This window comes from Diabrotica virgifera, chromosome 7 (genome assembly GCF_917563875.1).
Source record: "Diabrotica virgifera virgifera chromosome 7, PGI_DIABVI_V3a".
Lineage (NCBI taxonomy): Eukaryota > Metazoa > Arthropoda > Insecta > Coleoptera > Chrysomelidae > Diabrotica > Diabrotica virgifera.
Window position 1 is genome coordinate 248,714,382 of NC_065449.1, and position 15,195 is coordinate 248,729,576.

The 15,195-nt window shown below is 32.3% G+C and overlaps 1 protein-coding gene across 2 annotated transcripts in view; it reads right to left on the minus strand.

Moving 5' to 3' along the window:
• Positions 1-2,489: 2,489 nt before the first annotated feature.
• Positions 2,490-15,195, minus strand: part of LOC114325241 (very-long-chain (3R)-3-hydroxyacyl-CoA dehydratase) — a 51,753-nt gene continuing 39,047 nt past the window's right edge. For both annotated transcript variants that reach the window (XM_028273241.2, XM_028273242.2), the window contains 3 exons: positions 13,540-13,771; positions 6,343-6,688; positions 2,490-2,879 (listed from right to left, as the gene is read on the minus strand). In XM_028273241.2, coding sequence (XP_028129042.1) covers positions 2,555-2,879; positions 6,343-6,688; positions 13,540-13,771 — 903 coding nt within the window. In that variant the 3' untranslated portion in view covers positions 2,490-2,554. The remainder of the gene's footprint in view (positions 2,880-6,342; positions 6,689-13,539; positions 13,772-15,195) is intronic.

A 15,195-nucleotide genomic window follows, 5' to 3' on the forward strand; every position in this document is an offset into this window, starting at 1 on the left:
AAAAAAACATTGTTCACTTTTTTTTAATGGAACACCCAGTATATTTTTTTGTAAATTGAAAGAACGGTCATTCACCTATCCAGCAATATAAAGTTTGTTAAAATTGGTTGTCAAATGACTGAGTAAATTAATTTTTAAAATGAGAGATGCAACGTGGAAATCACGTAGCTAAATAACACACGATTAAAATAACTAAGCAAATTGATATTCTGTTATGTGATTTCCACATTACATCTCTCTTTTTAAAAATTAATGGTGAATGACCGTTCTTTCAATTTACAAAAAAATACCGGGTGTTTCATTAAAAAAGTCAACAACGTTTTTTTTTTAGAAAATCAGCCATTTTTTAAAAGCGATATAAAAAATTCAAACAAAACTTTTACTAAAATAGAACTTTTCAGCGAAAACCGCATATTTCTATCTTGAGCCGTTTAGAAATTATAGACAGTTAAAATGGGGGAAAATATAAGTGGACACCCGGTATAATAAACTATAGCGACACGCTTCATTTATTATTTTTTAATTGCTAATTTTAAATATTAACTTTCTTTTCTAAACGAAAATAATATGGGTCATTTAAAATTCACATGTGTTTCGCTCCTAAAATACAAAACCATAAAATTTATTCATGCTAATGAGAAAGGATTTTATAGTCCATAAAATAAGCTTTAAAATGAGCACCGTTAAAAGTCTTTTGTACGTAAAATGAGTGAGATGTAATGAAAAAAGAGGAAAATCTAATGTTTTTTTTTAAATCAATGGATTTCATAAATGCCATTTGCACCAAAATTAAAATTAATCGTATTCCGTCTAGAATCAACTTTAATATAAAGAGTTTGATGGATTCCAGCAGTTTCGCTGCTTTGGAACACATATTTTTTGAAAAAATCACGATTTTAAGAAAAAAAAATTTCGAATTTTTAAAAAACCACCTTCTTTTCACAATATCTCAAAAATAATGAAAGATACGTAAAAAAGTGTAATAATAAAAAAAAGGTTTTTTTTTGGCAAAAATTTTGGTTTGTTTGTTTTTCCTATCACACAAAAATTGACAAAGATATGATTGATTAAAGAGCACGCGGTACGCAACCACAGTCTCTCTCGAGCCCTTTGACCCTTCACCGTTTCAAAATAAAAGATTTTTCACTACATATTATACTGAAAAAAGTTGTAGCTTTTTTAATTACTTTCAAAATAGTTTTTTATAAGTTGTGATGGCTTCAAAATTGAAGTAGTTATGGCCCAAAAACTAAATCATACATATTCAATGTTTTAATTTAGGGCTAGTTTTAAGGGTTAAAGAACTTGAGCATATGATTTTCCAGCATAGCTTTTTCGAGAACGTGGAACGATATTTAAATCCTTTTTAGTTTATCAAAAGAAATTTTTTATACAATTTTTAATCGAGGGATTGATTTTAAGGGTTGAAAGGGGTTAACAATTAAATAATTAAGATAGAGAACGTAAAATATTGTTTACTCTATATTTAAGTCTTCTTGTCAAACCAAATTAATTTTTTGTAAGTTTTTTCTATTTACGGGTTGTTTTTAAGGGTTGAAAGGGGGCTATTGCTTAACAATATGATAATTAAGATAGAGAACGTAAAATATCATTTACTCTAAATGTATTTAAATCTTTTTATGTCATACTAAATTAATTTTTTGTAATTTTTTTCGATTTAAGGGTTGTTTGCAAGGGTTTTACGGTTTTCAAGGGGATGAAAATGAGTTTAACATGAGGTTATTGTGTTAGAAAACACTTCACAATGTCACTCTTTATTATTAAACACGTTTTCTGACGATAAAATGGCTCAATGTCAATTTTTCCATTAAGGGGTTGTTTTCACCCCTTAAAAATAAAAAACGGAGTTCATGTCAATATCACTTTTGAAGTTAAAGGTAAGATAAGCCTAATTAAGGGTAATATAATAGGCATAATTTGTTAATGTGGTTTGAAAAAATAAAAAATATATATATATATATATATATATAAAAACACATAATAAAATAATAACAAAAAAATAATAAATAAAAAAAATAGAAACAAACATAAAAAAAAGAAGTGTTTGGCACAAATTAAAATATAAATTAAAAAAACAGTAAAATAATTTAAAAAAAAAAAACAAAATAAAAAAAAGCTACATAATGTACCAATGTATCTATAAAAATAATATTGTAGAATGTACTTATGTTTATAAGAAATTTATGACTATGAATCTGCCATCAATCACAAACAAGTCTGGCTAATTGGCTCTGCCAAAGCCATTTTTCAAAAAAAAAGCCTAATTCCAATCGGTTCATAGTAAAAAATTTCGGAGGTAAAAACCTATTTTACGCTTCAATGACTGCACTATTTACAAATAACTTCATTCAACGAAGAAACCAGAGGTTTGACAAACGTTTGTTCTGAGAGATTCCAAATTTGACAGCAAGTTTAGTGTTGGAGGAAAGGAAATGTCTAGGCAAAATAAAAGAGAAACAGTGCCTAAGTAACTAGTAGAGAATGTATTGAACATTTTATCAAAATTGATAAATATTTACAGTTTACCTTACAACTATGTACGTTTAAGCTTGCCGCTCCTAGAGCCCAGTTTCTGTTGCCTGGCTTTGTGCATGTGCTTCATCAAGAAATACATGGCTGGTATCACACCTAGGAGTAAGTAGAGCCTGAGGAAAGTCGCGTAGTGGAATGTGAAATTGAAAGCGTTAGGCATGGACATCGACCATCTGCCACTTTGTTCCATGAAGATCAGGTTTCTGAAGAGGATGATGCTTTCGCAACTGAAGCCTATTGGGTAGAGGACGATCCAGGCAGTGTAGCGCACCCACGTTAGGATTTTGTTTTCTTTTTTGTATAATTGAGACATGTAGTACGGATACCTGAAAAGAAAGATAAAAAATAAAGATTTTTTAAATAGATATTTGTTATTGTGCCCAAAAAATCCATCAATTAATAATTTAAAAGTTATTCTATTTGTTTACCACAGAGACCTTTGTTTGCAATAACATTAGTCAGAAAATAATGAAAATACGGTAATTCTACGCACACCAAATGAAATTTTAAGAATTAAGCTATCAATATGTATCAAAAACGGTTAAAAATATTATTTTTTCTAACAATAAAACACTGAAAATGTTTGTTTTCTATCCTTCCACAAAATTTTTTATAACTATGTGACTACAGCTTCCACAAAATTTATTATAACAATGTGACTTTCAAATTCTGCTCGGCAGAGTGCCTTTCTCAAGTGATTTAGTTTACAATGTGTTTGCGTTTTTAATGTCTAACTGAAGAGGTTGAGGAGTGGGGAGCTCGAGTTTGTCTCGTGTTGGTCATTCAGAATTATATCTGTATTTTTTAATTTATTAATTTCCAAGGATTCTAATAAAGATAGCTTAAGGCCTTTATTTTGAATATGCAGAATTTGAAACTCTTCATTAAAAGAATGATTATGATCTAGAAGGTGAAGTGCGTATGTAGAAGTGTCTGTTTTTCTATTGTTGAAAGCCCTTTTGTGTTCTGCTATCCGTTTGTCAAAGGTTCTGCCAGTTTGACCTTTATAAGTTTTCGGACAGTCACCACAAGTTAGTTTGTAGACACCACTCTGTAGTTGTTTTCTCTTTCAGCTCTTATTGTTCTTAATATATTTGCTTAAGTTGTTATTAGTTCTGAAAGCTCGTGTTATTCCTTTCTTTTTTATGTATCTGGCTATTTTTGTTGTTATCTTGCCAGTAGGTATATGTGATAGAGCAGAAGGTACTGGGTTCTTTCTGTGGTGGTGGATAGACTAATTTCAGGACTTTCTTATGTCTCTACTCTATCACGTATACTGGAAAGATAACAACAAAAATAGCCAGATACATAAAAAAGAAAGGAATGACACCAGCTTTCAGAACTAATAACAACTTAAGCAAATATATTAAGAACAATAAAAGCCGAAAGAGAAAACAACTACAGAGTGGTGTCTACAAACTAACTTGTGGTGACTGTCCGAAAACTTACATCGGTCAAACTGGCAGAACCTTTGACAAACGGATATCAGAACACAAAAGGGATTTCAACAATAGAAAAACAGACACATCTACATACGCACTTCACCTTCTAGATCATAATCACTCTTTTAATGAAGAGTTTCAAATTCTGCATATTCAAAATAAAGGCCTTAAGCTATCTTTATTAGAATCTATGGAAATTAATAAATTAAAAAATACAGATATAATTCTGAATGACCAACACGAGACAAACAGCTCCCCACTCCTCAACCTCTTAAGTTAAAGACCTTAAAAAGGCAAACACATTGTAAACTAAATCACTTGAGAAAGGCACTCTGCCGAAACAGCTGTAGTCACATAGTTATAATAAATTTTGTGGAAGTGTAGAAAACAAACGTTTTCAGTGTTTTATTGTTATATAAAATGAACTTCCATAACGGTCAAATCCATCAAATATCATTTTTACAACCAAAAATCGTTTTGCAAACTTAATTCTAGAACGATTAGTTAAAAAGTAAGGATAACAGTAAACTTACGCCCGGTTTCATAATCAACTTAAAGTGAACATTAACTAAAGTTCACTTTAATGTGTATTACAATTCCATTGATAAAGGTACCAACTTAAAATTTAAAGTCCACTTTAACTTATTATGAAATCGAGCGTTAGACAGCATTGCCTGTGTGTGTTAAAAATTATGCTGAAATGAAGTTTACTCAGACGAAAAGCGTTGCAAAAACGTTTTTCGGGTGCTTTAAGGCTTTTAAAAACTTCTATAATGCTTTTTGAACTCTTTTAACGCTTTTTACCGTGACCTTGAAACCGATGATTAAACAAAAGTGTTGAATAGCGTTGGAAATTCTTCTAAAATCGATAGTTTTTAAAGCGTTTTAAAAAGGTTAAGAAACACAAAAAAGGGTAAAAAACTGTTGCAAAAATACATTTGGATCCTTTTAAGCCTTTTTACTTTTTCGACTCCTTTAAACGCTTTTAGATATTTTTGCCGTTACCTTGAAAAAAATCGGTTACGAGAAAACATTGTAGAAGCGTAGAAAAAGTTTTGATGTGCGATAAAAATCGATAACAGAGTTAAAAGCTTCTTTATTTGGCTAACTGCCTCGACAATAAGGCCATTGTAGATTCAAGACCACCACTGTACCAAAAAGGGGCAAAAGCATTTCAAGAGTTAAAGTGCTAAAAAAGAGTTGTAAAAATTTCTTTCTGGTGCCTTCAGGGCTTTTCAAAGGTTCTATAATGCCTTTTTAACGCCTATAAATGCTTTTAATAATTTTGTCACCAATAAGAGCCTTAAAAATATTTTAAAAGTGTTAAAAGGCTATCAAAGAATCGAAACCATTTTTGGTGCTTTCAAGGATTTTATAATGATTTTTCGACGTTTTTACCATTTTAGTGTGTCGTTATGTTTTTTCTAGGACCCTAACGCTTTCAGATGTTTTCACCGTGACCTTCAACATACAATTCAATGCAATCCAGTCATTGTAGCACAGCTGCAACAAGATTGTTGCACCAGTACAACAATCTTGCAATGCCTATTCATACAATAGGGAACTTGCACATTTTTTTTATTACATAATAATGTTCAGTTTTGTATAAAAATGAGATTTCCAAAATTTCACGCTTCAAAAACTCATAATAACTTAGAAGTACCAATTTAAAGTCTTCTGTATCTTAAAATAGTTCAAACGACCCGTGACATCACAGAGTTTAACTATATGGTTCCGTTTATGGTTATATCTAGGTATATTCTTCTTCTTCTTTTTTAGTTTATTGGCCTCCACCTACTTGGGTATTTGGCCAGCTCGTCGTCGCGTAATAAAGGAAAAATATTTATATTCTAATGACATTTATCATATGTCATTGCAATAATATATACCAATTTGTTGATATTGGAGTTTGATACAGTTTTTGAAGGAAAGGAAAGAAGGTTTACGATGAAAAATAAAACCATTTTATAAAATTACAAATTTTCTATGAATAGGTCAAACGATCAAAAACACTTGTAACGTCACATAACTGTATTTTCTACTGACGTTTATAATGTCTAATTTAAAATTATATACAATTATGTTTACGAATGTAAACATATAACCCCGTGACGTCACGATGCGTTTTGGGCTAACTGGTATAAGTTGAATTTTTAATCGTCTTTAGTGGCCAAACGAAAGACAAACAAAACTTTTTATCTTTGATACATGTTTTAAATTATGATCTGTTGTGATTTATAACATTTTTTTCGAATTTAAAATCTTATGCAAGTTCTCTATTGTTAAAGAAACGGAATTAAAACCGAAAACTTATTTCTGAACAAAACTAATAAAAAGAAATACCTACCTGATGATTTCTATGGCACTCCAGGTCAAAAACAGATAGAAAGTGACAGGCATCACCTGTATCCGCCTCTCCTGATCCAAATTGACCAACAGAACGAACAACCGTCCTTGGATCTGCAGCCACGGCATCACTATGCCTCCTTTGACGTACCCGAATACGGGGTGGAGGATCTCCAGACATTGCATCAGCTGCGCGAAACATATCACAGGCCCTATGGTGTCGTACACGTGTGGGAAGAAGTCGGATCCGTCTTTGACGTAACGGATGCACATCACCGTCGATATGTACATAAAGGCTATGTACATGAACAAATTGTAGAAGGTCAGGTACACCTTCTTGAAGTCTTCTACAAAAAAATTTATTGATTAGTAATATAAAAAAAACAAAAAATATAAAAGTTAACGCTAAAAAGTAAAATATCAATTGACAACATCGACATAATGTTAAAATGTGTAACACATACAAATTGAAATTAGTGCAAAATTCCAAACTACATGATATACACTGCGCGTCAGAGAGAAAACTGGCCATCCGCAAAATGGGTCATGTTTGATGTCTCGAATTTCCTACACCTGTTGTCCGATTTAAGTGATTTTTTTAAATATGTTATAGCCTTATTCTTTAACAATATCGCTGTAATAATATTGTTGCTAGACAGGTAAATTGTCATTGTATACCGGGTGTACCAATCAAACTGCTTTTTCTCAAAATTCACCACACCCTGTAGAATATTCCAGCATTTATAAAATGCTGAAATTAAAACCCAACCATAACAGCCTCAGGTTTTCTTACCATTATATTTTTTTATTCATCCGCTTATGTTGGATAATAAAAAAGTTAGGTACTTTAACAACTAGCTATGTTCTTCATCAATAAAGAATGTTCTTCTAAATAAGTGCGGCAAACTTTAAGGGATAATTCTGCATGAAAAAATACTGACAGTTTGCTTTATAAACGTATGTCATATTACTCGTATGCACGCCAATGGTAAATATAAAATTATTAATTGTATATCAAAAAATATGCAATAATCCCATCAAATTTCATTTGCATATCTCAACCGGTTTTAGAGCAATAAATAAATCGTCAGTTTGTAAGAAAAATTTCAACAGCCCGTATCTCGGAAACGAAACATTTGCAGACGTAAGTTTATAAAGCAAACTGTCATTTCTTTTTTATGTAGAATTACCATTTAAAGTTTGTCGCACACTCTATTGGGACCGTGCAAGTTCGGCAAAGCGACACCTGGTTTCTACGCTCAGCAACATTTTTCGCACTTTTAATTATATTGGCCAATTATATTAGTCCTGGTTACTGGATAATTGTCAAGGCCATAGTCCAAAAAAATAATAAGAAGAAAAAATAAGATTCAGGTTATGTTATTAAAACGTAAACAATTGTATGTAGTAAATAAAATTAGTTATTAAAATGCAGTACTGCAAGCAAAATACAGTTAATTAAATTTACCTTTATATAATAATTGCATATCATATCAATATTGTGGAGCAATATATAGTTTTTCTTCTTCAATGACAGTAGGTATGAAATATACGTCAATTTGACAATTTCAATTGACAATATGAATTATTTAAGAAAGTTACAATATTTCTCCGCTATTCGCGCACGATCGTTTCTCGTACCCCCTCCAAGTACTTGCACACCGCGAATATTGATGAAAAACATGGCTAGTTGTTAAAATACCTAACTTTTTATTATCCAACATAAGCGATTGAATAAAAAAACAGAATGTTAAGAAAATCTGAGGCTATAGTTGGGTTTTAATTTCAGTATTTTATAAACGCTAGAATATTCCACAGGGTGTGGTGAACTTTGAGAAAAAACACAGTTTGATTGGTACACCCGACATACAACAACAATTTAACTCTCTAGCAACAATATCATTACAGCGATGTTGTTAAAGAATAAGGCTATAACATATTAAAAAATCACTTAAATCGAACGACAGGTTTGGGAACTTCGAGACATCAAAAAATGAGCCATTTTTAAGGTGGTGCTTTAATTTCTTGGTGTAGTGTAGAAACCGAAAGAAACTGGACGGAAAAAACATAAGCTAGAAATCTATGGAAAGAAATAATTGATCAAGCTGGACCTCCTAGATCGTGAACTTTTTTTGATCTGCAAAAATATATAAAAATGTACAAAAATCACACTATACAAACCATAGACATTATTAAAACACGTCAAACTCGTAATTTTTTTCATAATATTGGCCATGTTCGGCTTCACGACGTGCAATTATCTTAACAGTGCCATTATTATTTTTTCGCAGTTTGATCCAAACACTAATAATCGCAAATAGTACCTATGTTAAACATCATTTTGTAATTTCCTAGACATGTAATTGATAATGTGGCACACATTTTTATATCTTAGACCTTTTTAGAATCGTAGGTAATGTTTAAATAACATATATTCCAAACGCATAAAATGATAAGTTAACGATTTCGATTATGTCGAACCAATACGATAAAGTTCTCGACAATATTTATATAATACGTTTGAAAAAAACAATTCTTCTGTTATTATATAAGGGTGTCCCAGAAGTAGCTGGACGGTCGAATATTTCGCGAGATGAACATCATCGTGCTCTTTGCCTTATCCCTATGCGGGGTCGGCTTCCCTAATTGCATTTCTCCACACAATTCTATCTTGGGTCATATCAAAGTTAATCCCCTTTACCAACATGTCCTGCCTTGTCGTCTCCCCCCAGGTCTTCTTTGGTCTTCCTCTCCTACTCCTTCCAGGAATCTGCACTTCAGCTATTCTTCGTATTGGGTGATTAACGTCTCAACGTTGAACATGCCCAAACCATCTTAACCTATGCTCTCTCGTTTTGGCATCAATTGGTGCCACACCTAGACTTCCCCTAATATACTCATTTCTAATTGTATCCTTCTTTGTCACTCCACTTATCCATCTAAGCATTCTCATTTCCGCCACATGCATTCGTTGTTCCTCTTTCTTCTTCACTGCCCAACATTCAGTTCCGTACCTCATAGCCGGTCTTATGGCTGTTTTATAGAATTTTCCCTTCAGCTTCATTGGAATTTTTCTGTCACACAGCACACCACTCGCTTCTTTCCACTTCATCTATCCAGCCCTAATTATACTGCATGCATCTCCATCTATTTCTCCATTACTCTGTAATACCGATCCCAGGTACTTAAAACCATTGCTTTTTACAATCAGTTCACCATCCAAAGATACCATTTTATTTGTAGTAACTCCATCTTTAAATGAACATTCCAAATACTCTGTTTTTCTCCTACTAAGTTTTAAACCTTTTTCCTAGAGAGCTTGTCTCCACTATTCCAGTTTTTGTTCTGTCTCTTTCACTATTTCCTACTAACACATCATCAGCATACATTAAGCACCATGGAATGTTACCCTGTAGTTTCGCTGTTATCCGGTCCAAAACTAATGAGAATAAATACGGACTAAGCACAGAGCCTTTGTGCAATCCTACTTTCACATGAAATTTATCAGTCTCTCCCACACCTGTCCTAACACTAATCGTTACTCCCTCATACATATCCCTCACAATCTTTACATATTCACCAGGGACTCCTTTCTTATTGAGTGTCCACCACAGAATCTCTCGAGGAACTCTATCATATGCTTTCTCAAGATCAATGAATACCATATGAGCGTTTGTTTCTTTACTCCTGTATTTTTCCATCAACTGCCTTATAATGAAAATTGCATCTGTTGTTGATCTGCCCTGCATAAAGCCAAATTGATTCTCGGATATTTCGGTCTCTTCACGTATCCGTCTATCAATTATTCTTTCCCGTATTTTCATGGTGTGGCTAAGCAGTTTTATAGCCCTGTAGTTTGTACATTGTTGTATATCTCCCTTGTTTTTGTAAACAGGTACCAGTATACTGCTTCTCCATTCGTCTGGCATTTGTCCAACTTCCATAATTCTATTAAATAGACCTGCTAGCCACCTTGTTCCTGTCTCTCCCAATGCTCTCCATACTTCCCCGGGAATATCATCTGGTCCTACCGCTTTTCCTTTCTTTATTTTTTGAAGTGCTTGAGCCACTTCCTCGTTTGTTATTTTGGTGACCATTGCTGCTACTGTCTTCGTTGACTCTACAGGCTGTCTGTCAAATTCTTCATTTAATAAGCTGTCAAAGTACTTTCTCCATCTCTTTTTGACATCCCTTTCGTGAACTAGTATTTTATTATTTTCATCTCGGATACATCTAATCTGATTAAAATCTTTTGCTTTCTTTGCTCTCTGTTTGGCTATTTTATATATCTTCGTTTCGCTTCCCTGATATCAAGTTGATCGTATAGGTTTGAATACGCTTCTGCTTTGGTTTTTGCTACTGCTACTTTCACGTCCTTTTTCGCCACCATATAGTTTTGAAGATCTGTGTCGGATCTGGTTTCTTGCCACTTTTTATATAATTTTCTCTTCTCTTTTTCTCTTTCGCGAAATTTTCTCTTTCGCAGAATGAACATTGGATCGAAAAACTGAAAAATACATGTTCGATATTTTTCAAATATCTATCGAAAGACACCAAACACGATCCCCCACTTCACTCACTGGAGGTGTGGTGGGAAGTAATTTTATAATCTTAAATAAGAACCCCCACTTTATTACATATTTGGATTCCCTTCATAAATGCTTGTACTCTTGTACTCTTCGCCTCTATGCACAGGGACGCTCTATGACGTTAGAACCACAAGCACAAACGAATAAGTTAATGTAATACACAGAAAGTTAAAAAAAGACTTGAAATGATGATTAAAAAGCTGCCGATAAAAATGGACTGTCAAACGAACTACGGAAATATTGTGGAGAAATTAGAAAATATCTAAAAAATGGACTTTAAGCATTGATGAAGACATCAAACAACATCAACAAAGGAAAAGATCACAGAATGGGTTACAAAGAATTCAAAATACTCTGTTACGCAGACGACGCAATATTGATAGCCTAAAATGAAGATACTCTACAAAAAGTAGTCAACGGATTCAACTCAACAGCAAAAGAATTTCATATGACAATCTCAACTCATTCTTCTACCTTCTTATTAGGTAATTCTGCCTATTTCTTGGATTGTGCCTTCATGTTATATTGTCACTCTATCTTTTCTGTGTTCGCCACCCTCTATAAATAATGATATTAATGTTTATATTACTGAATAGAGCATTGAATAACCTTTCAAATGAGCTACCACACGACCCCTAGTCCCATTAAAAAAAAGAATGTGTGTACTTTGTACGCACGTAAGAAGTTATACTTCTATTATATGATTTCAACGATATCAATATACTTTAACAGTTTCTCTACTACTTTCCAAAAATTTTTATTAAAACAATACCAAAAATTAAAAAAATAAAAGAATAAAACACACACAAACACATTGAAAAATGCCACAAATGATTTCTGAACAATAATTGTTGCCAAAAATTTTAATTAAATACGTATTTTCTGAAAAAAATTACATAATAATATACTTAGAATCATAAAATCTATAAAAAAATAAAAAAAAAAATAACAACTTGCTTGGGGCTTGAACCCACTTCACGTCTATCGCCCCGTACGAAAGTCGAAGCGATTTCCTACTGCACCACCTTCGCGTATACGTCATGTGGGAATATACACAAACTAAACGTTTACATCATAAACTTTTTGACATTTTGTTTATTTATATGAATTTAATCAAATTATTAGTTTGATTTTTGTCGAATTAAAATACAACAAAATATAGAGTAAGAAAACGATATATTAGATGAAGATTTGTAGAAAGTTTGTTCGTAATCAGATTATGTAAATTAAACCATTGCCTACTAATAGGTAACTTTATTTTTTTTTACATTTTCCAAATAGATAGGTATGAAGATAATTTTTTATTGGAATACAACTGAAACATTTAGAATTACGTACCTGCGGCTTTTCAAAACTATTTAAAAAGTCACTATAATTATAAATTTGATTTTATTTCTGTCCTCACAATAATAAAAACTAATATATACAATATTTTTGTTTACCGATAACCTCCATATTGAACAATTATTGACAGATCATTTCAACACCCAATCAGAGCCCGTATAACGACTAATACCATACTGTCGGTGTGCGCATGCGCGCAGATTAATAAAATTTCATCCTCAATGAAATCGCGCCTAAAGATGTATAACTTCAAAAAACATCGATTACGTCATCACGCCCAAATGGATGACGTTACTAAATAAAAATAGACCTGTTTCGGTATTTCCTTAAAATCTAATAATTACTGTCAAATATCGAGGTGGATTCTTTTCTTTGGTCCACCTTGTATAATTATGGACCACTAATAGTTCTACTTCATAGTAATATTGAGTTTACAATAGAAACAGAACAGAATAATTCCATAAACTTTCTAGATGTAACGATTACCAGACTACACAACAAACATGAGTTATCCGTATATCATAAACCTACCCATACTGACACAACTATGACAAATAAATTCCCATGACAAAAAATAACTTCGAGATAGAACTAAACATCATTAAACAAATAGCAGTAAACAACGGCTCTAACGAACAAACAGTTAACAAAATTTTAAATCAAAAACTCCATAAGAAAGCCCTGAAATTAGTGTATCCACCACCACAGAAAGAACCCAGTACCTTCTGCTCTCTCACATATACTGGCAAGATAACAACAAAAATAGCCAGATACATAAAAAAGAAAGGAATAATACCAGCTTTCAGAACTAACAACAACTTAAGCAAATATATTAAGAACAATAAGAGCCGAAAGAGAAAACAGCTACAAACTGGCAGTACCTTTGACAAACGGATAGCAGAACACAAAAGGGCTTTCAACAATAGAAAAACAGACACTTCTACATACGCACTTCACCTTCTAGATCATAATCATTCTTTCAATGAAGAGTTTCAAATTCTGCATATCCAAAATAAAGGCCTTAAGCTATCTTTTTTAGAATCTATGGAAATTAATAAATTGAAAAATACAGATATAATTCTGAATAACCAACTCGAGACAAACAGCTCCCCACTCCTCAACCTCTTCAGTTAGAGACTTAAAAAGGCAAACACATTGTAAATTATATCACTTGAGAAAGGCACTCTGCCTCCTCTTATATTTTACACCTCCTGTATTAGATTTTTGAAAAAATGTCTAAAAAAGATATTGCTTATCCAACTTACCCTTTGTAAAACCCAACTCGTCTTTTTGTAGCTGCTGGTATATATCGGGATAGTCTTCCCGAATATCCCTAGTTTCTTCGTCGATAAGATCATCTTCGCTCTGCCACTTGTCAAAGTCGATTTTCAACCAAGCTGGCTTCGTAGGTTTCGAAGTCAATCTCGGCCACCAACCTTTGTCTGCTTTGAATAGAGTCAAATCTATCTTGTGGTCAGTTATTTTTATATTCTTCGTCTGAAATAATATAGGTATTAGGTTTTATCATATCTGAGGGGTGTAAAATCAAAGTCGGCAATCTCCCATTTCCATAATTTTGGGAAACCGCGAAAAACTGTAGAAAGTAACAAAATTCAATTAAAACAATAAAACTGATGAAGAATCATACAAAATTTGGTTTGTGATCGGATGTCCAGAAAGAGGAGCTTAAGAAATTATTTCTTTTCCTTTTTTTTTAATATTGTAGTTTGGAGATTGCCGTTTTTGTTTGCAATACTTGGAGATTGACGGATATGAAAATGATCTATAAGGATATTGCCAGTTTTGAAACTAATAAAACATCATTGTGCCGGTTACTTAGTAAAGAAAAATATATTTTGATATTGAACAATATAATATGTAAAACCAATTTATATTCATATCACTTAAACTATAATATGCGGAAGATCCGATATATATTCACAGATTTCGACAGAGTTCACGACATTCACACTTGATCCCGTGCGAGCGCTACGTGGTTCTTATTGGCAGTACTCACTGAGCTATGGAGATTGCCGCTTTTGATCCCAACATGAATAATTTTTCACTGTGATTTATCTACAGTTAAGACTGATTTTGGTTCTTACAAATAGTTTTATCTTACAGATAATAAAAAACGCAACAGATGGCGTCCTAACTCAAAACAAGAAAAAGTGGAGATTGCCGCCTTTGATTTTACACTCCTCATCTAAAATCGTCAATTTATCAACTAACTAGCAAATAACATGTACAATATCTTAACAAGAATAAAAATTACAGTGACTATTTTTTAATGATTTTAACTTCCAATCGTGTAGTAAGATTTTTCATCACGTGTTCAATTCTGTCCAATCAGATTATTATTACAGCGGTAATTTTCTACTGTATATTATTACAGTGGGAATAATTTTAAGTAGATTGTTTTAGACCAGGGCGCATCTGTAAAAATATTAGTACATTTGGACGTTTAGAGGTGACTCATATTTTTTGCAGAAATTGCTTAAAAATAACTCATATAATAATATTTGAGTTATCCTCCCACTCAAAAAGGTCCGGAACATTGTTTAAATAATCAAAATGTCAAAAAATGAAGCAAAAATTCGATTATTTTCTTCGTTTTTTGATTATAACTTTAAAAGTATTTACTTCCGAGAAAAGTTGCACTTAAATAAAAGTTGCGTAATTAAATTTCCTACAATATAGGATTGCTTACAAATTTTAAAAATTGTCACCTTTGTTGCAAAATATCAATAATTGCGAAAAAACGATAAAAAACAAGTATTCGCATTCTACGTTTTTCAACCATTTATGCTACACTTAGGACCTTCATATTTTACCAAGAAAAACTTTATAATATAAGAAAAGAATACTGTAAATTTCATTAAGATCGGTTAAATAGATTTTGCAAAATAAGTTTTGCAATC